General features: G+C 47.9%; 6 protein-coding genes across 6 annotated transcripts; 4 read left to right on the top strand and 2 right to left on the bottom strand.

Moving 5' to 3' along the window:
* Window positions 1-1,886: 1,886 nt before the first annotated feature.
* Window positions 1,887-3,440, top strand: F5891DRAFT_979738 (uncharacterized protein; the record flags this gene model as incomplete). Its single annotated transcript, XM_041376922.1, has 6 exons — window positions 1,887-2,013; window positions 2,064-2,219; window positions 2,310-2,383; window positions 2,411-2,572; window positions 2,632-2,868; window positions 2,937-3,440. 6 exons carry the CDS (start codon window positions 1,887-1,889, stop codon window positions 3,438-3,440), a joined length of 1,260 nt encoding a protein of 419 aa, XP_041226776.1.
* Window positions 3,441-3,989: 549 nt separating this feature from the next.
* On the bottom strand, window positions 3,990-5,067 carry F5891DRAFT_1187898 (uncharacterized protein; the record flags this gene model as incomplete). Its single annotated transcript, XM_041366917.1, has 3 exons — window positions 3,990-4,469; window positions 4,524-4,727; window positions 5,005-5,067. The coding sequence occupies 3 exons, from the start codon at window positions 5,065-5,067 to the stop codon at window positions 3,990-3,992; spliced, it is 747 nt and encodes a 248-aa protein (XP_041226777.1).
* A 265-nt stretch (window positions 5,068-5,332) lies between these two features.
* F5891DRAFT_1187899 (uncharacterized protein) lies at window positions 5,333-14,506 on the top strand (the record flags this gene model as incomplete). The annotated part of the gene is made up of 19 exons (XM_041366918.1): window positions 5,333-5,798; window positions 5,854-6,111; window positions 6,179-6,490; window positions 6,545-6,699; window positions 7,851-7,994; window positions 8,058-8,097; window positions 8,837-8,949; window positions 9,006-9,091; window positions 10,221-10,353; window positions 10,425-10,626; window positions 10,696-10,884; window positions 10,981-11,675; window positions 11,731-11,963; window positions 12,011-12,251; window positions 12,303-12,427; window positions 12,876-13,104; window positions 13,157-13,423; window positions 13,479-14,074; window positions 14,128-14,506. The coding sequence occupies 19 exons, from the start codon at window positions 5,333-5,335 to the stop codon at window positions 14,504-14,506; spliced, it is 4,863 nt and encodes a 1,620-aa protein (XP_041226778.1).
* A 2,047-nt stretch (window positions 14,507-16,553) lies between these two features.
* Window positions 16,554-17,095, top strand: F5891DRAFT_1187900 (uncharacterized protein; the record flags this gene model as incomplete). Its single annotated transcript, XM_041366919.1, has 5 exons — window positions 16,554-16,622; window positions 16,674-16,739; window positions 16,800-16,874; window positions 16,931-16,984; window positions 17,036-17,095. 5 exons carry the CDS (start codon window positions 16,554-16,556, stop codon window positions 17,093-17,095), a joined length of 324 nt encoding a protein of 107 aa, XP_041226779.1.
* Window positions 17,096-17,826: 731 nt separating this feature from the next.
* Window positions 17,827-18,339, top strand: F5891DRAFT_928420 (kinase-like domain-containing protein; the record flags this gene model as incomplete). The annotated part of the gene is made up of 3 exons (XM_041373913.1): window positions 17,827-17,901; window positions 17,959-18,042; window positions 18,097-18,339. Coding segments are annotated over 3 exons (402 nt in total), but the record flags the coding sequence as incomplete, so codon positions are not given.
* A 2,196-nt stretch (window positions 18,340-20,535) lies between these two features.
* Window positions 20,536-22,521, bottom strand: F5891DRAFT_1187902 (CHAT domain-containing protein; the record flags this gene model as incomplete). Its single annotated transcript, XM_041366920.1, has 8 exons — window positions 20,536-20,862; window positions 20,903-21,173; window positions 21,234-21,527; window positions 21,588-21,855; window positions 21,900-22,116; window positions 22,266-22,284; window positions 22,347-22,362; window positions 22,410-22,521. 8 exons carry the CDS (start codon window positions 22,519-22,521, stop codon window positions 20,536-20,538), a joined length of 1,524 nt encoding a protein of 507 aa, XP_041226781.1.
* Between the last annotated feature and the right edge of the window lie 1,029 nt (window positions 22,522-23,550).

Genomic DNA, 23,550 nt, shown 5'->3' on the forward strand with positions numbered 1-23,550 from the left:
AACAAATTCGGAGACCTTAATTTAACGGATCACCATGCAGAAGCGAGAAAGCTTTTTCGGTTGCTCGTTCAGCCTTTCTCGGTTGCTCGTTCAACCTTACTCGGTTCCTACGACCCTGTTCGTATTAAGCTATTCCATATCACATAACTTCGATCTAGGTCTAGGCCTGATCCGCGTTACTGCTTGCTAAGTTGCATAGTCATCATCATGATAGAAACACGCCGTTTGTAATCAAAACCAAGGATGCTTACCAGTATGGTAGACCTTTTGGACAGACGATTCATTCTGCATAGCATAGGATGAATCTCGGTCCCAGCATCAATGGACCCTCCCCGAACTGCACACTGCACGTTGTAGAGAATCATGCCTCTCATGGCGTGATATGGTAGTTTTCACCAAGGAGTATACAGCACGAACTCATAGCATTACTCTGTGCGCTACCCGCAGCTATCTCTATATGAGGCGCAGCTTTCCCACGCAACGCGCGCCATGCGCGCACCATTCCCGCGCTTCACGATGTATACGCGCGCCCGCGTTCCCGCGCTTGCGCGCCCTATAGCGCCAGCCATCCAGATGCATCCATCCACTGTCCACCAAGCTCCCTAGTATGTATATTTCCATTTCCTTTATTAGCATAGTTCCACCTTTATTTTTATCATAGTTTCTCACTCATATATATTTTTACATACCTACTCGGTAGCGCTTCGGCTCCGCATGAGCGCGCTTAGGCGCGCTATATAAGCGCTAGCAGTACATACTACACGGGACCTACTTTTCCTACTTTTCACTTACTAGTTACTACCCACTTACTACTTAGCAGAATATAGTAGAAAGCTATTCCTTTACATTTTGCACTCTTATATCTCTTATCTTGCTTTATATCACTACTTAAGCTTAGTTTCTCATTTCCGCATACGCGCGCGCACTTTCCCGCGCTTCGCGCTAATACGCGCGCGCGTTCCCGCGCCTTTGTACCTTGCGCGCTCCTGCGCTTTCTCGCGCTTCGCTTAAGCGCACACTTCTAGATCCTTGCTGCACTCACTTCCCCTATAGGGTCGAACGCACTTGCTTCTCAAGTAACACAGACTAGGCAGCGCGCGACCTTACAACTTTTACAGATACAGTCAGGAGCTTCTTTTGTTCCTCATTGTATTGTTGTTTCTACAACGTGATTGATCTCGGCGTGCAGAGACTCGGACACGATCCTAGTGAAAATGGGCCTGCGGCAGCAGCAGTGAGTCCGGCCCTGAGTGTCTTTCAAAGTTAGTACCATACAACCCCCCTAACAAGCATCGACTTCTTACCCTAGCTGTAGTATGCCTGTAAGGATAGAACCACCACCTTTGACCCCGTTGGCATAGAACGCACAGATCATGATAGCAATGAGACTGTGACGGGGATAGCCTGAGATCACGGACTCGGAGGTGAAGTTGCGGACTCTGGGATTAGTAGGTATGTGTCGATGAGTACGAATTGTCGGATGACTTCGGCAAATTGTCACAGTGCGCGATTTTTCAAAATCAGCCGGCAAATACCGGCAATAGAAGGTGCTACAAACTCTAACTTCTAAGTGTCAAGTATCGTGTCAACATCCTTTACGCTAGCTAAAATTGGACGTCTGGATGGTAACTCGAAAGAACCGAGTAAGGATCCGACTGGATGACAGGGTGCAAATTGTGCCAAGCCTGAGACCTCCGACCGGGTATCGCTGGTAAGTGACTTCCTACCTTAGTAGTACCGCCGCAACTGCTGGCACGCTGAGAAACTTTGAATTGCCGCGGCTTCTGTCAAGATCATATCATATCGGGCCAAGCTTTGGTACTACGATAAAAGTTGCATGAGTTCCAACAACTTAGCAGTGAGTTTTGACATCCCATTTGCTCACCATGTCTAGCGCTCTCATATCAAATCCTACTAACTCTCCTACTAGTAGCCGTCTTGTCGATTATCGGAAGATTCTATCTCAGAATATTCGAGTCAACAATACCGGTGATTCGGATTTTCCTCCGGGTCGTCAGCGACTCGTGCTCAAACTGCTGCTTATCTACTTGGTACCCGTAAAGAACTGCCTGATATCGATAATGAAGCAATGAACCGCATGCGCGCAGTTCAGAATTTTTACGAAAACCCGGCGATCATGACGGACGACCAGCCGATAGAACTCACCGCCCAATGCTACAACCGTGACAAGACTGACTCACTGGCAGGACTCGAAAAAAGTAAGTTAAATATATGGGTGCGAGTCATATCATCGGATGCTCACGATGGAGTCGTGTTAGTTGAGTTTAGAGTTCCGTTACACACCACAGATAGCAGCCGATGTACCACATACGTGGACAGGCTATTCTCTGAATCAGACTTTCGGGTCGACATCTTCGACACTGTAAGTGCTACAATGGACGTTCCGAAGATGTATCAGCACTTGGGATGGCGGTTGTCTACCGCCCGCCGCTCGGACCCGCCCCACCGCCTTTTGACTCCAGATGACATTGATAGTGCTTTTAAAGCTGCTAGAGCAGAGCAGAGCTCTGGGAGGGGGAAGAAGAAAGTTGTGATCGATATCCTCAATATGGTACGAGTTTGATTATCACTAGTGGTCTACCAGTATGGCACATATTAACTTACTTCCAGGTACTGGCGCTAAAGGAAAACCGAACGAAACGAAAGTCAGCCACATTCGAGTCATCTGCTGGTGAGGAGAGCCTGCCATCACTTTTACCGTACACGAAAGAGTTGAAGAATGTAAAGAATAAGCTGCTCTGCTCCGAGCATGGAGATAACACCTTTTGTTGGGTTGATGCAACACAGCCAACTACTCCGCATTATCCGCTTTGCACACAAGACTTGCAAGAGTGGGCTAAGTATTTAGTACGTGCATCATTTGTTATTTGCAAGTTCACTGATCAAGACGGTCATGGTGTTTGTAACTCTACCAGCATGATACTCACGATCCTGACAACCCGTGCATCACTCCGCCCAAGTCTCTCTATTTCGACGAAATTCGAAAGACACGCAAGGAACGATCTACCATAACCTCGTCACTCCAGAGGGTGCCCACCGAGCTCGTCTCACCTGTTATCCACAATCATATCCATCTCGCGCCTGCTGCTGATGACATGACGATCTCCGACGGAGCACTTACCAGACAACAAGGAAATGGTGCCGCCATGCCTTCTCGGCCATTGAAGAGGACATACACCCTTTACATGGAAAGTGATGAAGAATCAGATGATGACGAACCGCCCCAATCTATCGAGGACGTCCTTGCGAGTATCCATTCTCGCTACCCTGCACTCAATTTTCCTGAGTATATCGGGAAAATGAAAGATCATGGTATATTTTATTTGCCCACTGCAGCTCACTTCGATATCATATTCTATGAGGAGAATATTGGTATGACAGCAGGCGCTGCGTATACTTTCCAGATGTGTGTTTCCTGAGCTTATATGCAGGCGGAACGTTTGAAGGGGAGGAGCAAGGCCAAAGGGAAGAAGAAAGCGTGAGTTGAGTTTGGCGACAATGACGAAGAAATCGTAGCGACACTGGGAACTTCGTCGGTCCCTGACTTCAACTTTGGGAGCTCAAGAAATGACGATAGATTGGTAGCAAACAGTCTATCATTACACAAAAATCATTCGCGTAGTATGTACGGCACTTCGCAAATTAGATGCAATGCACTATAGATTTCACAATGTTATTTGAGTCTATCATCATCGCGGACGGTATGTGGGAGGAAAGTTGTTATGGATACCGAATTGACCGAGTCCCACTAGTAGTAGTCTGACTCGCTCACGAACATCATTTCCATAACATACACGCATGTTCAAACAACTATTGGCTATACTACTTCTGGCAGATACAAGGAACAGTTGAGTGCATGAGATACGTCTTGCCAGGTCCGTGACGCTACCCAAATAAGTGTCCACATATGACGTATTCTGCCTCATTCATTAGGACTACAATCACATGAGGATGATAATGGTCTCACCTCAGTTGTCAAACTCAGGCTCGGAGTTCAAGGCCAACCTGTCCTTCAACTCGCACTCGAAGGCCTTGCCCTCCATCGTGTTATTATTACCAGGCACATGATTCTCGGGCTGACACAAGTCACGCGCAAGACCCTCGGCCTGATCAAGCTGTGAATCAGCAGCGAGGAATGCCGTTATTTCACGCTGATAATGTTTCTTCTTTGCGTCTATGTCAACTTCGCGCCCCATCTCATTCCTTCGGCTCAAAAGATCTTGGAGGAATTTGATCTCCGCGCTGGTACGAGCATATCTGATAGCATCCTGCTGGAGGACCAGTTGAGACAACGTAGCGTGTTGAACATCTGCCTCCACTTCCCAAGCAGTTGCCAGGGCAAGGACGCGCTGCCATTCCCGCTTAGCTTGCTGCGCGATGATGGCTTGCGTGACAATCTGAATAGAAATAAATCTCAGGCCGTTCTCCAAGGTCTCTTGGCTCTCAGGCTGGTAGGGTGCTTGTCAATATGAAACGGTACACCCATAATGTTAACATAGTACCTCTTGGTGGTCAACTCCCGGATCCGAGTTCGGGCAAGACTTCTTGAGCTGTGATTTTGCACATTTCACAGAGTAAGATAAATTCTTTATTACATGGGGGATGTGCGGAGGCGCACGGAGTTCATCGTCTGATGAACCACTGTCGTCGCCAATGGGTGCCTGTTGGCGCTCATATGGTTTGGGACTCAGGTGCCTGCTCTTGAGCTATCTGGAAGAGTTAGGACTGTTATCAGGGCTTTTGCTAGTTGCGATAGAACTTGGAGGAGTGGTGAGTTGGCTGTACATTTATGTACACGTATATCCTGGAGGGTAGCGGTAGCAGATGGGGGATATGAAGCTGGACCTCAAAGTGTTGCTTTGACACGTAATTAGGATTGTTTGTGATTCTCACGGACTTCCTTCTATCCCAAGAGGAGTCCGAACAGCGGCAAACTCAGAACCTTATAGATCCTATGAAAAGGCTACGGCCACCTAAACTAACTTCGATTGGTCTTATGGGCTTATCCATTTGCAACCAAGCATGAACCAAGCATGAAGCATGCATGTTTGTCGCCTTAATGTCGGGGCAGTTGAATCACTTGACTGGCCCGGGTATCTAGACTCTGGAGTCAGTTGGGTGAATTGGTATTAGCCTGAGAAATACGGTCGTGTGATTCAAATTGGATGATCGATCCGGTTCAAATCAGACCTAACGTTACGGTAGTACCAGTACCCCCATTTCAATGCCATGGTCTACCAGTGTACCGTGACTAGCCTCACCCCAATTTCAATGCCGTGGTCTGTAGGCACCCCCTAGTATTGCCACTGGCATGACTTCTACTAAAGAAGGCTGTTTCCCGTCAAGTTATAGTGGCAATCATCTCATTGAATCTTTGACAAGTTTGCCTACTAACTTCTTGTACCCAGATTCGAGTCATGCAGCGATCGCTACCGTTGCCAGAGCCCTGGCCAGCGGCGCAGCCTCCGAGTCATCTAATAATGACTATGATGACTCGGATGACTTCAAGTTGTCGTTGGACCTAGCGTACGGTCAGAGTCATGATGACCGTAGTAGTGATTGGAAGGCCCTACCGTATCCGAGTCATGATGACAGATCGCAGCACAGTCACATTTTCCCTGGCGCACAGGGTGACCTAGCACTCGCTAATCCCACCAGTTTTTCCAACGCCGATTTATACACTTCGAATTCTCATCGAGAGTCTGAACCTTCCTTCCACTCAGACTCGGTCGCCCACCAGGCATCCTTGGCGGGCGTGCCAGGTTTACAAACCATTTGTAGGCATTGTCCATTCACGCTAACTTCATGTCACTGACTCGGAACTACCTGTAGCTGACAGTTTCAGCATGGACCGACGTCAGGGTCAGTCACAGTTGTACCGGCAGCAGGAGGCTCAGAATTATGAGGATTGGGTGGCCTTATCCAATTCGTCGCGTATCTGGTTGCCTTACAACGTACCTGGCAGTCGTAGTACTTTCCTTGGCACACAGCACCTAGATCCAAACAAATTTTATGCCAATTGTTACTCTCCTCAAGAGCCTGGACCTTTCCAACCCTACTCGGACTTGGTCACTCACCAGGCGCCCTCAGGTATGTCATGTACACAGACCGTTGGTGGGCGTTACCTATTCATACTAACTTTCTGTCGCTGACTCAGAACCACGTGTAGCTAATAGTTTCAGCGTGGACCGATCTCAGAGTCAGCAGTTGCAGCGACAGTGGGACGCTCAGAGTCATGATGATGATCGCTGGGAGGCCCTACTTGGCAGATCGCAGAGTACCTCAGGCTGGTCGCCATACAATATATCTGCCAGTGGCAGTCATACTTCCCCTGGCACACAGCACCTAGCACTCGCTGATCCCACCAGTTTTGGTGCCGATTCACATACTTCAAGTTCCTCTCGAGAGCCTGGGCCTTCAAAATCCCACTCCGACTCGGTCACCCACCAGGCGCCCTCAGGCACGCCAGGTAGGCATCGTCCATTCATGCTAAATTATGCCGCTGACTTAGAACCACCTGCAGCTGATAGAGTCAGTGGTGTCGAAATCGACACAAGACTCCTAACAGTACCTCGACTCAACGTCAGCTTGCCATTACATCGGTTTCATCCATATCGTAGACCCGGCGCCGTCCAAGCTAGTCGTGATCCAATACTTTTGGACTCCAACTTGGAAATGGTTTGTCCGAGTCATAGTGTAACAGTAACGCCTCCGCCCCTGCCGTTGCGGCGGGGCCTCTATTCCCTACCGATGCTATTACTACGATCCCGCGAGCATTTCACGTGTTTTATACTCAACGATCATGACGGTGTAGAAACAACAATACAATGAGGAACAAAAGAAGCTCCTGACTGTATCTGTAAAAGTTGTAAGGTCGCGCGCTGCCTAGTCTGTGTTACTTGAGAAGCAAGTGCGTTCGACCCTATAGGGGAAGTGAGTGCAGCAAGGATCTAGAAGTGTGCGCTTAAGCGAAGCGCGAGAAAGCGCAGGAGCGCGCAAGGTACAAAGGCGCGGGAACGCGCGCGCGTATTAGCGCGAAGCGCGGGAAAGTGCGCGCGCGTATGCGGAAATGAGAAACTAAGCTTAAGTAGTGATATAAAGCAAGATAAGAGATATAAGAGTGCAAAATGTAAAGGAATAGCTTTCTACTATATTCTGCTAAGTAGTAAGTGGGTAGTAACTAGTAAGTGAAAAGTAGGAAAAGTAGGTCCCGTGTAGTATGTACTGCTAGCGCTTATATAGCGCGCCTAAGCGCGCTCATGCGGAGCCGAAGCGCTACCGAGTAGGTATGTAAAAATATATATGAGTGAGAAACTATGATAAAAATAAAGGTGGAACTATGCTAATAAAGGAAATGGAAATATACATACTAGGGAGCTTGGTGGACAGTGGATGGATGCATCTGGATGGCTGGCGCTATAGGGCGCGCAAGCGCGGGAACGCGGGCGCGCGTATACATCGTGAAGCGCGGGAATGGTGCGCGCATGGCGCGCGTTGCGTGGGAAAGCTGCGCCTCATATAGAGATAGCTGCGGGTAGCGCACAGAGTAATGCTATGAGTTCGTGCTGTATACTCCTTGGTGAAAACTACCATATCACGCCATGAGAGGCATGATTCTCTACAACGGCTTCCTCATGGATGCAGACACCTTGAAAGGTCATGCACGTCGCAGCTTAGACGCAACGTTCGGACAAAATAATCGCAAGTGTCTCGAATTACTCGATATCAATGGCTAACAATTGAAAAAAGTCGATCTTATCGAGTGGGCCAGCGGCGAGCCCGGAGTCCTCGAGGTATGCAAGATAATCCAAACCCAAAAATTCATCAAGGATGAAATTAGAGATTGTTTGGCAATGTGCTGCAAATCCCTATATGGCATCTGGGATGCCCTTGGCGAGATGTCTGAACAAGACTTTATAGCCTTTATTGCAGACCTTCTTACGGGGGAGAAGTTTCTTAACGGGCCTATTGAGGTAAGCCACTGCTCCCCAGCCCGGGCTTGAAGTTCGTTCTAAATCTTGTGGTGCTTGCTTCAGGTCGAAGGGGTAATGCGTAACATTCCCTTTGGACATGTTGGTATGCGTACCTCTGTGAGACACTTGCTATATTCTGGACTCCGTTACGAGCAGTACATCAGCCCTAGTTTGAACCTCGAGCCACTCCTCACATTTGTCGGTCTGGCGATTGCTTGGGTGTTGTCCCAACACAAAAGTGGAACTTTTGTTAAAATTGGTTTCATTAGTAGCAGTCCTGATAGGGTCGAGCTTCACAAAAGGCTACGGAAAATTTTTCAAAAATTGACACCGGCCGAGTTGAGGGCTTTAACCATACATATCTTCACACAAAGGGGTGTACCGCCAAATATTTAGTTACATCAAAAATGTAGTAGTTCAAAGCAATGAAACGGATCCGATTTCCACATGTGGGAGCCTCGTGTCCGTACGTGACCAGTGCTCTCTTAGTAATGATGACTCACTCGGTGAACAACCACCGGCCGCGATGATCGACTGCAGAGTTAGTACGCACACCATTGCACCCAAACTTGAAGCTGTCACGGTCTTCCTAATTGCCAACATACATACAAGCTGAGTGTACTACAAGTCTCAAATTCGTTCAGACAGGCGTGAAGTTATGTGATTCTGCATATCTGCTTTCTTCTAAAAACTCCAAGTACCTCAGGGAAGTCGGATATGGTTGTACTACTACTAGTACTACTTGAACGGCAAGAAGTAGTATGTGTCACTCCGTCACTTGGTCCACAGCTGCTAGTTCTGTTCATGCTTGCGGCATTTCAGATACTACGCCCTTCACATAGTCAACACTATTCGCGTTGGCATGGGCCTCCTCGGCATGCTCGCCCAATTCCATTTTTGCATCTTGCGCAAGGTAGTCTGTCAGACTCAGATAAGGAATGCGTTGGCCAATGAGGTACGTTCCTGCCCTCCGTAATGTTCATGGGGCCTAGTATTGATATAGGGCTTTAGTCACGCTTTATAAACCTCGTATCGACACCTGAAATCACGCATACAATGGCAGTCGTCGAACTCGGTTTCGTTACATCCCCTGCCAGGTGCATCCCGGACCCCTTTACCTCTCCTCACCACTCCTCCGAGATCAGACTCACATGAAGGTGCTATATGCTGGCAACCTGTGGTATGATAAGTGAGACATTGTTGATGCAGCTTGCGGTTTTTCAAGTGCGTTTACGACACAAGCTTAGAGATGTCATGACTTGTGCTGATGAACTATCCAGGTGATTATTATCGGTGCCACCAAGTCAAAGACGCGATTATCACTGGCATGACCATGCGCTGAGAAGACCATTCGACAAGGAATTCGACTGTACTCAAGCATCTCTGATGCCCTGGAGGCTCGTGAACAAATATTGATGACATTAAAATCAAGAATCGGCAGTGGCTCGGAGGGCTGGACTGGAGACGGGGAAAGTGCCGAGAATTGGATATTAAGAGATTTGATTTGGAGCGTTATTTTGATGGTGGGGTTGATTTTTGGGTGCGTGATAAGTTTGTATGCACTGGTTATTTAATTCTGAGTCATCTACCAGTACTACTGCTACTACAGGCCAATATCGAAAGTCATGCGCGCACTCGGCAAGGTGTAGTGAATCAATACAGAACCTGTTGAAGTTGTTCTCGGAATGCCACGGGGTGACCATTACTATTCTCTGCTGCCAGTGAAGACTCGAAACGTGACCCGGGCTAACTCTTGGTCTAACTTACTTTCCAACGTCGGATGACCTTGAGTTTTCGATCCTGTGACAATGTCCGAGTCACTTTCCGAGGAGCGAGTCGCATGCAAAAACCCTGAAGTCTGCTGACTGAGCCTGCCCAGGGTCCCTTCAGTTAGTAAGGTGGTCCGGGGGCCTGACTCGAGCCATGAGAGTGGATTTTGCGTATGTATCACATCAGACTACCCTAGTGACTAGTCACTACTTTTACTACTACAAGTGACTCTTAGTTCGAGTCTGAGTCAGACTGGAATTCCAGCCTGCCGCTGTTACGACTCTGGCTGGCAAGTCGAATGCGCGAAAAGCTTCTTTGCGTTGTGTTCTTTTTTCTCTTCATTAATTTGATGCTATTTTGCAATGCTCCAGGCTGCCTCTGGCAGAGCGCAAACGGCAGCAACAGTCGAGGTCTAAGTAGGCATCGTGCAACATGCAAATTCCACCTCCGTTCTAGCGTCCTAGCTAGCCAGAAGAGACAAGAGAGGGCAAAGGAGGCAGCCAAAGCTCCCGGGAGTCTAAAACGATTAGCGATGACACCACTGGGCTCACTGGCAACCAGTTCACATTCACGTTCAAGTTCTGAGTCGGTAAGTATTCCTCAGACTTGGAGAGTCATCCATGAAATTCTGACAGTTTAACAATTACTGCATCTTCCTAGAAAATATTGCCTGCTTATCGTATGCCACTGGTCACCTGCTCAAAACCCATTGCTCCGTGCCCGTCGTTATGGCCAGACGCTAGCAGGCACCAAACTCTGGCTAGCAAAGTACCTATCAGTCACGGTACCGGTGCAGGGCAACACTCCAGTACTGATGATGATAGGCTCGAATTGAACGCATTAGAGGCTGACTCTGTTTTGGGTGTGTCCAGTTTGAGTCACCTACTGAGATGCTGAACCAATAACTCACGTTCTGCGTTTCCCTCATTAGAAGAACCTCCGTGCCCTCAGAGACGAATCCCAAGAGATTTTGAAGATATTCCTCTTCCTGATGGGGACATTGATAGCTCGCATAACGTCGATGCTTTGCCTATTCGAAATCCAGCCCTGCCTCAATCTAGAATCCAGAGAGTCCTATTAACATTACGTGACGCACTCCAGACCCCCTTTAATTCTCTTGGTATTTGCTGACTGTACCCCCGTCGCCCATCGTTCGAGCCAGATAAATTCATCTCATCCTCACTGCTCTCAACCACGTGTCCAACGGCCACACAAGAGGCCAACTCAGGCATCCTCCCACCTCCATACCCTTTTCACAACATGACGATCTACCGACTCATGTCTTGGATGAACTCCGGGAGTAATAAGAAATCCGAGCTCGAAGTCGCCCGTCTCGTCAAAGAAGTGCTGCTGGCGAAGGACTTTGACCCAATGCACCTGGAGAACTTTTCAGTAAGGGGAACATTACAGAAATTGGACAAAGATCACAGCAGGAACAAGGTCGAGTTTCCAGATGACTGGACTCATGCCACTGTTGCCATCAAAATTCCTACTAAATCGAAGGAGGACGATGGAAGACTTTTTTCCATTCCAGGGTTTCATTTCCGCCCCCTCGTCGATGTAATTCGGTCCGCTTTTGTTGATATTCAAGCGAGTGCGTTTCACCTTTCACCTTTTAAGCGTCTGTGGAAGGATCCGTTAGATGGTCACGAAGAGCGAATCTTCGACGAGTTGTATACATCCGACTCCTGGCTGGATGCGCAAGATGAATTGCAAAAGCTCCCAAGAGAGCCCGGATGTGCACTGGAACGGGTGATTGCTGGTCTCATGTTTTTTTCTGACGCTACGCACTTGGCAAATTTCGGAACGGCAAAGGCCTGGCCCCTTTATATGTACTTCGGAAACCTCACGAAGTATGCTCGCTCTGCGCCAAAGTCCGGCGCATGTCACCTGGTGGGATTTCTGCCTTCGGTGAGTTTTCCTACTTTTACCTTTAAGCATCAATATTGACGGTATTGCCTATCAGCTACCTGATAAAGTTAAAGATATTTTTAGGAGCTTGCCGCGCATATCCAAGAGCGGCATGGCTGCTCTTCACACCCACTGCCGGCGCGAATTATTTCATGGATGCTGGGAGATCTTACTAGACAAAGACTTTCTTCATGCATACCGCCATGGTATTGTGTTGAGGTGTGCCGACGGAGTGTTGCGCAGGATATTTCCTCGAATATTCACATACTCGGCCGATTACCCCGAAAAGTAGGTTTTGTCCATAAATGATGCTCAAATTACTTTTGACAAGTCAGAGTTTTAATTGCCACTATTAAGGACATGGGCTCATGCCCGTGCCCTCGTTGTCTCACACCGAAGAGCATGTTTACTTCTCTTGGTCTCCTTAGCGATATGAGGAGCCGGATATCCAGTCTTCGAGTCTACGTCGCGACTAATGTTATCAGGGCACGCGAATTTATTTATCAGGGGGGAAACACTGTGGACGGTAAGAAGGTCGAAGAGACGCTTGGCGGGGGCTCTTGGGCACCTATCTTAGTGAGTGCGAATTACCTGTCCCTCGTGCCGGCTCACACGAGTTACTCACAGAATAAATTTGTCGAGAGGCTTGGAGCGCTGGGCCTCGACACATTTCAGATGCTTGTCGTGGACTTGATGCACGAGTGCGAGTTGGGTACATGGAAGGCATTATTCACTCACCTCATTAGGATCCTGTATGTGCTTCCGAATGGAAATCAGCTGGTCGCAAACTTGGATTCAAGGTAAGAGTTCACAGATTGTCTCTGAGTATCTCTTAACGAGCAGCAAACTCTGTCCCATCATAGATTTCGGCAGATCCCTACTTTTGGTAATGGAGTGATTAGAATGTTTTCTAACAACACGTCCGAAATGAAGAGACTGGCGGCACGAGATTTTGAAGACATCTTGCAGGTGCCTAACGCTTTACTTGACTATTCTATACCTAGTTCACTAACAACCTTCTTTCAGTGTGCAATACCCGTGTTTGAAGGGCTGTTTCCCGCTAGCCACGACATGGTGGTGCAGTCTCTGTTGTTCAGATTCGCTCAGTGGCACGCACTTGCCAAATTAAGAATTCATTCTGAATCGACTCTTTTTTTTTTTCGGGGACACGTTCAAGAAGCTCTCGAAGCAGTTGCGAAGGTTCTGCGACTTTACCTGCGCTGTTTTCGATACTGTGGAACTGCCAAAAGAGAAGGCGGCTCGCCAACGAAGGGTCGCCCAGCGTGCTGGCCCTAATAGTATCCCTTCGGAATCTAGCGGACCAAGGGTGAAAGTATTTAATTTGAGTACCTACAAGTTCCACGCAATGGGAGATTACCTGCGAACTATCAAGCTCTTTGGAACTACAGATTCATTCACCACCCAGATCGTAAGCATTATTTCCTATTCCTCGAGGATATTTCTGTTAATCTATTGACCAGGGAGAGCTGGCCCATAGAGCTATTAAAGCATTCTATCCACTCACTAGCAAAGTCGACACTCCGGCACAGCTAGCGAAGCACGAACACAGACGCCGGGTACTACGGCGAGTTGCGGAAGCAGCAAATATCTCCTCAAACCAACAATCACCGGCTGACTCTCATGCTTCATCACTGTTCCAAGACCATCATTTCATCGCGGACAATCACAACGATCCAGTGTCTTTGTTCACATTCCTCCGGGAGCACGACGGCAACCCAGCTACCAAGGTAAAACTAGCATTCTTTTTCAGCTGGTCATCAGTTCGCTTATGACGGTTTTCAGCACTTTATCCCCAAACTTAAGGATCACCTTTTGTATAGGCTAAAGAAGTTAGATGTTACTCATTGCGACCGCACGTTCACAGATAATGAACAAAACTCCCTCATCATTCCTAACAATACAATCTACTCGATCCAGACAATGCAGATACACTATACCACCTACGATATGATGCGCGAATACGACACTATCAGCCCCAGGACCCATCCAGATGTCATGGTACTTTCGGGAGAAGCCTCACCGAGCCACTCATACTGGTATGCTCGTGTGCTGGGCATCTATCGCATCGACACGTGGATCGAAGGGGTTTGTCGAACCAAGAAACATCACCTCGAGGTTCTGTATGTTAGGTGGCTTGCGCCATTAATATCTTCAGACTATGAGTCGGGCATACAGCACGCTCGCCTTCCGAAATTGGTGTTTGTAGAGGAATCGGACCACGACGCATTCGGATTTCTCAATCCAGACCAAGTGATCCGCGGAGCTCATCTGATTCCTGCCTTCGCGTCAGGGCGTGGTGTAAGTTCACTTCGCTACGGAAAATCATTGGCGCGTCCCAAGGAGGAATTGACTGACTGGGAGGCATATTATGTTGGGATGTGAGTGTAATGTGTCTTTTCCCGGCTTAATGTCACTTATCTGTTTGAGCTAGTTTTGTCGACCAGGATATGTTCCTGCGTTATACTTCTCTAGGTGTGGGACACCCAGTAGCTTTGCGGAAGATCATCAGAAACTGTTTTGATCTCGAGTCAGCTACACTGGCGACGGAAGATATGGATGTCGATGGAAGCAGAAGTGATAGTGAGGATCACGGAGATGACGATGAACAACGGATGGATGATGGTCTCGGCAGAGAGGAGTCGGATGACTTTGAAGGTATTGAAATTGAGGGAGAAGATGATGAAGGAGAAGAGGACGGGGAGGAGGGGGAGGAAGATGAAGGAGAAGAGGGTGAGGGGGAGGAAGATGAAGAGGAGGGAGACGAGAGAGAGGACTTTGATGATGAGCTTGATGATGAGCTCTCATTTTGAGATAGGAAACATTCTTCTAACCAGCCTTTCACGATGTCGCGTCGATATAATATGTTCTTTAACTCGCGCATCACACTTGATTTCAAACTCTCCGTTGCTAGTACTAGTACTTCCTTGCCTACTCAGATACTGGACTAACTTGCCAAATTTGGTAGTGTGGGAAGAATCGGATCTTGATGAATGGCACGGCAAACTCAACCGTGAGCTCGAAAGGTCACCAATATCTTTTTGCCCTACTATGTCTTGGCTGCATCTCTTATCATCTCCCAGATTCAAATTTAAGCAAGACTTCTTGAGCTGTGATTTTGCACGCTTCACACAGCTACAATCCCACTCAGACTCGATCCCCCACCAAGCGCCCTTGGAAGGCTTGCCAGGTTCGCAGACCATTGGCAGTAGGTATTGGCCGTTCACACTAGCTTTCTGTCACTGACTCAGAACCACCTGCAGCTGACAGTTTCAGTATGGACCGATGTCAGAGTCAGCAGTTGCAGCGACAGCAGCACGCTCAGAGTTGTGATAATTGGGAGGCCCAATTCAGATCATCACTGGCACGTACCTGGTTACCATGCAACATACCTGCCACACGGTCATAGTTGTTTCCCTGGCATATAGTATCCACTGGTAGCACTCGCTAATTTCAACGATTTTTATGCCAAGTCATACTTTGGGATACCTTCAATGAGATGTCTGGACAACACTTCATAGCCTTTATCACAACCTCTGACGGGGGAGAATCTTGTCAACGGGCCTATTGAGGTAAGCCACTGAGTCTCCCCAGGCTTCAAGATCGTTCTTAATCTTGTGGTGCTTGCTTCAGGTTGAAGGGGTTACCCGTAACATTCCCTTTGGACATGCTATGCATATCTCTGAAATAGTTGCTACATTCTGGGACCTGGACTATGTTATGAGCAGTACATTAGTCCCGGTTTGAACCTCGAGTTAGTCCTCACATTTGTCGGTCTGGTATTGCTCAGGTATTGTAGCACGAGGACTCTTAAAGAGTTCATGAGCTTATGACCTCGTGGCTGAGTTGAAGATTATCTGCTTGTCAAGACCAGTGACAAGCATTCTGTCGAACGGTATGTTTTTGGAAGAACCCAGCGTAAGTCATGGCATTGATGGTTCCTATGACTTGCATGTCATTGATATTTGATCCAGTATCAGGGCTGGCATTCGTGACTGTACAACTGCTTTCGTTGCCTGCTAGAATTTGAGGTGTCCGTTTATGTATCAAGACTTTAGCAATCCCGGTAATCTGCAGCACAGTCTTATGACATCAAAGCTGTTAGTTATGGTGAGTAGTCTAAATTTTTATAAATTTTATTTGTATCTGATGGCTTCGAGTCCCCGTGGGGACGCCAGCCTAGCGCGCTGAAGAGAAGAGGAATTAGCTGCTTCCTTATCGTCTCTAACCCGCGCTTCGAATATCCTTGACGTTTTTCAAACATTCAGACACCAGAAGCTCACCACTGGCGTGCCATCCGAATATCACTTCCCCCTCCCCTTCCTCCTGACGCCCCACATGCTGGCAACAAAAGGGCAGCATCCCTGGTCCCGCAAAGCTCCCCAAACAGAAGCTCACCACTGGCATGCCATCCGAATATTACTTCCCCCTCCCCTTCCTCCTGACGCCCCACATGCTGGCAACAAAAGGGCAGCATCCCTGGTCCCGTGAAGCTCCCAAAACCATTTCTTGCCTGCGATGCTGCCGAGATGGTCAAGACGGGACAGATCGCAGCCGTACTGGGCATCGTCAAGCAACGCCTGATACCCTCCAAGCTTTGAACTTCTGCAGGGTGTCGTGCAGCATGTGCCTCCGTGAGTTTTTTTTATTCTTGCTATGGTGAAACGAGCAACCGCTGGTTAGGGCGCAGCTGAAATACTAAAGTCGTGAAGTTACTCACGAGGATGCGGACACGGAGAAAACGGTAAATATCGATATATCTCTTCACGATGGCCGCAAGGGTATTGCCGATTACGAATCTGAGTTTGCCACGGTCATCTATCACAACCTACCAGACCAACAAATATACTTAATCAAACGATGGACGTCGACATGCATTCAGAAAATGTTCCTATGGATATCGTTCAAGCTGGGCATGATCCGAGCGCGGTGAGTCCATTTACAAATTTTGCCATGCTTCTCATTAGTTCAAAACTGCAGGGAGACATGCTTAAAGTCGAAGACGGACATCCGATGGACATCGACGAAGTCCGGGGAGGCGATGATGTGAGTCTCGTTGGTTTATCGTGTACGCACTTTCAATTCGTTTGATTTTTGTCATTGCAGGGAGATGTATACATGCATGACGTTGAAGATGGACATTCGATGGACATTGACGAAGTCTGGGGAGGCGATGATACGGTGAGTCTCGTTAGTCGTGTACGCACTTTCAATTCGTCTGATTTTTGTCATTGCAGGAAGACATATATATGCCAGATGATTTTACGGATGTCGATGACGGAGAACAAATGGTATGTTCGTACATCTTGTTGTCCGTTTGCTTGTTCTAATTTTCACCCTAGGAAGGTATAGAAATTGGAGACGCGGACGAAGAAACTCTCATGGACATTGATCACGCATAGTTCTCTTAATCATTATGTTGCAAAACGATGTCATTTTGCCGAATACCGAATACACATAAGTCTCTTGCTCATTAGGTACCGTCCCGCTGCGTGTTGAATGCACTCCCACCCCCACGCTACCTAAATCGTCCCCGAAAATATCATCCCGCTCCCTTCCAGATCGACATACTGCACGAATCTGCAAGTTGACCTGTTTTGAAGATCATACACTTGTCAAGCAGTCAAAGCCCTTGACCGATCGCAGTAAGGCTTTTCATCTGCTTTTGTTCGTTCGTGTTTCGTTGACATCAACTGATTGAGCAGTCTGGTAAAACATCCAACACAAGATGGTTGAATTCATGGGCCAAATGCGCGAAGCACTTCCTGTAAGTCTGAGCTCGACGAAGCTCGCACTTATCAAGTCATCGCCACATCACAGGCAGCCCCAGTGGACCGACCCTCACTCTATGCAAGATCTCACACCATCATTAGCAGAAAATGGGACACCTCAACCAGAGGGAGAAGAAGCTGTTTCCGAGAATCTTTATATTCAAAACCTCAACGAGAAGGTGAAAAAAAATTGACGGTGAGCATCGAAACATACCACAACTTGGCTGTGACTGATTTCTCTTCTTTCCATAGTGCTCAAGGCTTCACTAAAAGGCTTGTTCAAATCATATGGGGAAGTGCTGGATGTTGAGTCGAAAGAACGCGAAATTCACAAATACCGCAAGCTGGAGTCACAACATCTACGATTACGTCGGACAAAGATTCGTCTCACGGACTTTCGCACAATCAAAGTCATTGGGAAGGGTGCGTTTGGTGAGGTATGCCAGGCTGTTTACTGAAGTTCTCCCTGAGCTCACCACTTGATTAACATGTAGGTAAGATTGGTTCAGAAAGTAGACACTGGGAAAGTCTATGCCATGAAGACCCTCCAAAAGGCCGAGATGTTGAAGCGAGATCAGGTCTGTATGCACAAGCCATACTTCTTGCTTTGTGCTGATGAAATGGTCCTATAGCTTGCTCATATTCGCGCGGAGCGTGACTTGCTGGCTGAATCAACATCACCCTGGGTCGTTCAACTCTTTTATTCCTTCCAGGATCCACTATACTTATATCTCATCATGGAGTTTCTTCCTGGAGGTGACTTAATGACCATGCTCACAAAATACGATGTTTTCTCTGAAGATGTGACACGGTTCTACATGGCGGAGTGCATTCTTGCTATTGAGGCTGTTCATGACCTCGGCTACATTCATCGGTGCGTAATAACCTGCCATGTTCACGATAAGCATATGAATTTTCGTTCTAGGGACGACATCAATTCCGTCTATCAGTTAGATCTCCTTCACCGGCTGCATCATCAGCATCTCCCAGTCCATCACGCCTGTCAATGTTTCAATGCTCCTCCCGTGCCACTTCCAACTCAAAGGCGAGCGATCCTTATGACCACAGTCGCTCTTCCAGCCTTCACACGTCACACCTTGTAACCGAAGCTCGATCGGAGGGGGCGTACCCTGGATTTCCCCTTCCGCCACCGATGAGCCAATCGTTTCCGCCGGCTAGTGGCGCGGATGCTCGTGGAACACCTTCAGCAACACCTGCTCCGATTGGTCACCCAGGCATGTATGCTGTACGTTTCATAAATCTCAACATCTCAACCTCTCATGCTGCAACGCTGACGTGTTGTTCAAGCCATTCATCCCATATCCGTATCCTGCGAGAACACCCGTGCAAGAACAAGGCCAGGGATAGACCCCTGAACCTACGGGGTACGTATTATCTTGTTCGGACGTCTAGCCTTTCTGTATTTGAGTGCTAACATTACATCTACTTACTTCTACGTGTAGGTGCCATTGTCGCGAGCCCGACATTCAGCTTGCCCGAATACATTAGTGGGACTAGAAATTGTCACCCTTGTCCTTCTTCACGTACTTCGACTTCCTCACCAACATACGATATATAGGGACTACTAGTAGTATGCATACATTCATAATTCGCTGATTTTTGTCGTACCACTCATGCAGGGTCTCCTGGATTCGTGACTCCTCGTTCATGGCTGTTCACGCTATATGCTCTGATTAGACGCGGGTTCACTACAATCCAAAATCTTTAGAAGTTTAATATAAATGAGTTCTCCCATAATGTGTGAAGGTCGGCTGCCACACCTTCATTGAGAACTGTTCTGAATTTGTTGATCAGTGTGAAAGACACTTTGGTGTCGAAACCCTTACATTGGGCTCCAGTGCGGTAGCAATATTACGCAAATTACATAGCTATCCCTTGTCAGGTAATGCGAAATGCAGATGATGGAAAACGCAGATGCCTAACAAACTAGACACAATTACCCACCATTCACTTTTAGGTTGTGATTGTACAATGTCACAATATTGCCGCAGACTCTGATGTTAATATACGTTTGATGTCCACGGCTAGTGCTACTTTCCATCATAAAGTCATAAATAGGTTTATTATCAAAAAATTAAATTACAGCGGATGAGCATGATTGACAACTTGGACACAATTATGCTATCATCCCTTGCTGGCGGTGAGGTCGCAATGCCGCAATGTTGCCACCAATTCCTCATTGCAGTGTAGATTTACATTCATCCATACATTTGTATTAGCAAGTCAAATTTATTGGCGCATAAATAGCTATATTTGGCAGAAACAGAATTATATATTTCTACAGTCATCATGGCTACAATATCGTGAACTCATGAATTCACTGATGCGTGCCTGTTGCCAGTGGATCTTCTAAGCTTATCTCACAATGTGCAGAACCATACTCACTGCCTCAAATCTATCCGTCCGGAATGACAGCCATTTCTATATCCAGCTGCGATTCGTGCACGCATCAATCATGAGATCATCGTGCCAAACAGCCTGAAAACAGCAACAGGCTTATCAGTAAATACATTCATCGCTGAGAAAAATCACAACTTCATTATAATGTCAACAAAGGGTGAGTCGATCGAGGGTACTGGGAGTAATCAGTATTGAATTATGAGTATGGCCATAGGCATTGAATGTTGAATATTAATGTTGACATATATTAAGTTGGCAGATTAGCACTGATGGCATGATGTCGCAGATGTAGTACACAAATAGGCCATGGCCATAAGTCAACTTTAAAGCAGCCATCCGGGATTGACGAAACTTGGACAGGCATACTAGGATCCATAGCATGACTGGAAGGCATGAGTGGGCTTGACCGGCTCGGCTCCTATCTAAGCGCTCACCTAGCAGTTGAAGATGTCGATGAGGCGCGAGTCGAGTACACAATAACTTTGATGAACATTCTAGTTCACAAAAACATAACAGGGTATACAAAAACGAGAAAGCTAGAGCGCAAGAATACATCAGGGTTATTTATGCAGCAGGATAAAAGAGGATCGCAGATCATTAACTCGTGAATATGCACCAGACGACAGCAATACGGCATATGATACATAAAACTACACACCAATATGAATGAAACCCATTTTTTGCTCGAGTGACACTTTCGTCTTCACCACATGTGTAGCACAGTTGAGTGCCCAGGCCGCCCTCGTACAGTCCATGACACCAACATCCTCCAAGTCTCTAAACATATACGTGTAGAAAGCTTCGACGACGTGTTTTGCAACAGCATCGTCCACCTCCCACAGCGTGCCAATGACGCTCTTAAATCCTGAAAACTGGAGACCAGCTGCGAGATGGATCACTTCGTCGGGCGTTTTCTCATCACCGATGGCGGTATGACACGCTGATAAGAACGCGAACTCGGCGCGCGGAATCTCTCTCTATGAAATCGAGTAGTGTCAAATGTCCATCTCTCATGACGAAATGCGAATTATAAGGCTGCGTAGGATCCTGCTTGCCATGACAAACTAGGTGCACCCAGGTATTTTGCTGCAAAGCTTCGAGTGCACCTGCTCGTATGGCTGTGTCGCCAGAAATAATGGTGCGGTTGGCAGTCGCCGGGACGAGCTTATGGACAAGCTCGAGCTCGCTGTCGACAGCCAAAAGCGCCTTGCCTGTTCCTGCACCCGGTTGACCCTGTCCGATTACTACGAAGGATGGAGGCACACGCTTCTTCATCGACTGTCTAGATCTGACTAGAGCAGAAAGTGTCGGGGTGTAAGAACAGATGTAGAGATCCTCCAGGCATTACTCCTTCACAGAACGGTCTGCCTTTGTTTGAAAGGGATGAGCGGCATGGAGAGGAATGGAGGTAAAAGCTGCAGTAGGACACAGCCAGATTCGAGAACGGCGCTTTAGTTTGAGGACGTGCTCGAGTACGTTGACGATAGGCAGCATGATCTCGTGCCATATTATCCACGAGAGCACTATTAAATCTGTCCTCGACTCCATTGGGGTCATCCGAGATACTTTTTGTATTGCCCTGGCGAAACGGTGGACTGGGGGTCCCAAGGGCAAGAGTCGCGCACCAAGGCCCCAGTCGGCCCTTTCCATAGCTTAGTCAGCATGTAGACTAGGTCTCGAGCATGTCGTCGCGTAGCTTCACCTCATTCCAGCTTGGTTTCCCTGTCTTTGGGCTGCGAGCCCCTCGGCCTGCTCCATCGGTCCTTGAGATCGGCCAGATCTGCAAAAGTAACAGACGGCAAGGGAACATGATGGGGGGTCTCCTGACGTCGGGACGATGATGGCGCTGCACGAGTATTTACTAGCATTGAGGATGATGGCCGGGCCCTGGCGCGCTGCCGCTTGCAGGTCTTCGTACAAAGGTGGGCACCCTTTGCAGAGAGGGAGTAGCTCATGACATAGTTGGGCGGCTTCGCAGATGTCAGCAATAGTACCTTCTTATTGTGGCGCAAACTCAGCGCTAGGGCAAGATTATGTAGAGATGAGGGATGATCGGAATGGCGCTGTGGGCGCAATGCAAGGGCGTTGCGGAGGAGGGAAGTGGTAGTATCGATGTCATGAAGATCATTTTGTATGTAGCCATCAAGACGGGGCAGACGCGAGGTTGGTGAGAGCTGCCGCGTAATCTGGATGGCCGACCGGACACTGGTCCGGAACCAACCGAAAATGCTCTACAGCATCATTCAGGTGAGACATATTCTCGCTTGTTATGTATGCGGCAAATTGTGCGTGGCCCGCATCTGTGTCTCGAGCAATGCCGTAGCCTACAGTTAGTGTTGTGTTGGCAAAAACTAACAGGTCAGATTCTGGGGTCACTCACGTTGAACAGTACGTCATTTCTGTTGTTGCAAGTATGTACTAAAGCAACTTTCAGTGTGAGGGAGGGGTGGAAACCGCGCACGGGGGGAAGTATAGATCTAGGAAGTGTTAATATATGTGCACGAATGAGGAGCGAGTCGCTCACCGAATGGCTCATCTCCGTGATAGACCAGCTCATCCCACGACATTTCAAGTTTCTCAATGATCTCTCCGCTGCCTAACATTCGACGAAGCTCAAAGGACGCCCTGGTCTCCATTTATGATGCAGGTAAGGCATGCGGTGATCTATAAACCGATGATCAGTTCAGCATCGCGTTGGAAAGTCTCCATGAACTAGAGTTACAGGATTCCCCCGGGCTCACGCCACAGATTCATCAGATGATAAGACACTGATGGCCAATTTCTAGCGTCTCCGGGAGTCGAGATTGATGGACACGTAAATACCAGCGGGAACGCGCCAGGAGGGAAGCTGAAGATTTTTTCCGTTGAGAACTGTAGGCAGAGTGTGAGAATCATGAAACAGATACGAAGGTAATATGGAGGACTCGCCTTCAAGTCTGATATATTGGCTTTCCGAGCTGCCGGGCATGGTGGTGCGATACAACAAATGATAAGGATCGGGGATGAGCTGAGTGGTGGGCTGGGTGGTGGGCGGAATGAGTGGGAGAGGAATGAGTGGGAGAGGAAGACGGGGGTAAGGATATGGAGAGTGCGGATGGAGTTCGGCTGAGAGGGAGAGTTCAGGTTATGTTGTACGTGTATTTTTCATATTGTCGAGAGTTATTGTTGTTCGGCAAGATAGATGCTGGTATGATTCTAATGGCAAGGGCTGTTGTAACGGTTGGGCCGTCCAAACGGCCCACGTCCAATTTACTTTGTTTCTCTTTCATTTGGTTCTGTCAGTCTCCTAACTACGCTTATTCATTTATACAGTTGCTCGTAGACGCTTCGGCCGAGTCTATAGCCCACAGTAGCATTTACTCTTCCGAAGCTACCCGACATCGGACGTATCGTTAGCATAAATACTGCCTATAGTCGTAGAGTTACACTAGTGTCGTTTGAACCCTCAGAATTCAGACTTTGATCCTGTCACTTAGTTTGAACGCACTCTTCTCTATTGTGCCGTTGTCTTCGAGCCTAATACGCTAAACCGTCAACGTCACAGCTGTGAATCAAGATCATCAGCCAGGATTAGCACAAGAAACTGCCAGTGTGCTAAAGAAGCAGACAATGTGATGATCAGTTTTCAGCACAAGTGGGTCGCCAACGCGCCAAGATTGGAGGGG

The sequence above is a fragment of the Suillus fuscotomentosus genome, assembly GCF_016647785.1.
Source record: "Suillus fuscotomentosus strain FC203 chromosome Unknown F5891scaffold_23, whole genome shotgun sequence".
In the NCBI taxonomy this organism is placed as follows: domain Eukaryota; kingdom Fungi; phylum Basidiomycota; class Agaricomycetes; order Boletales; family Suillaceae; genus Suillus; species Suillus fuscotomentosus.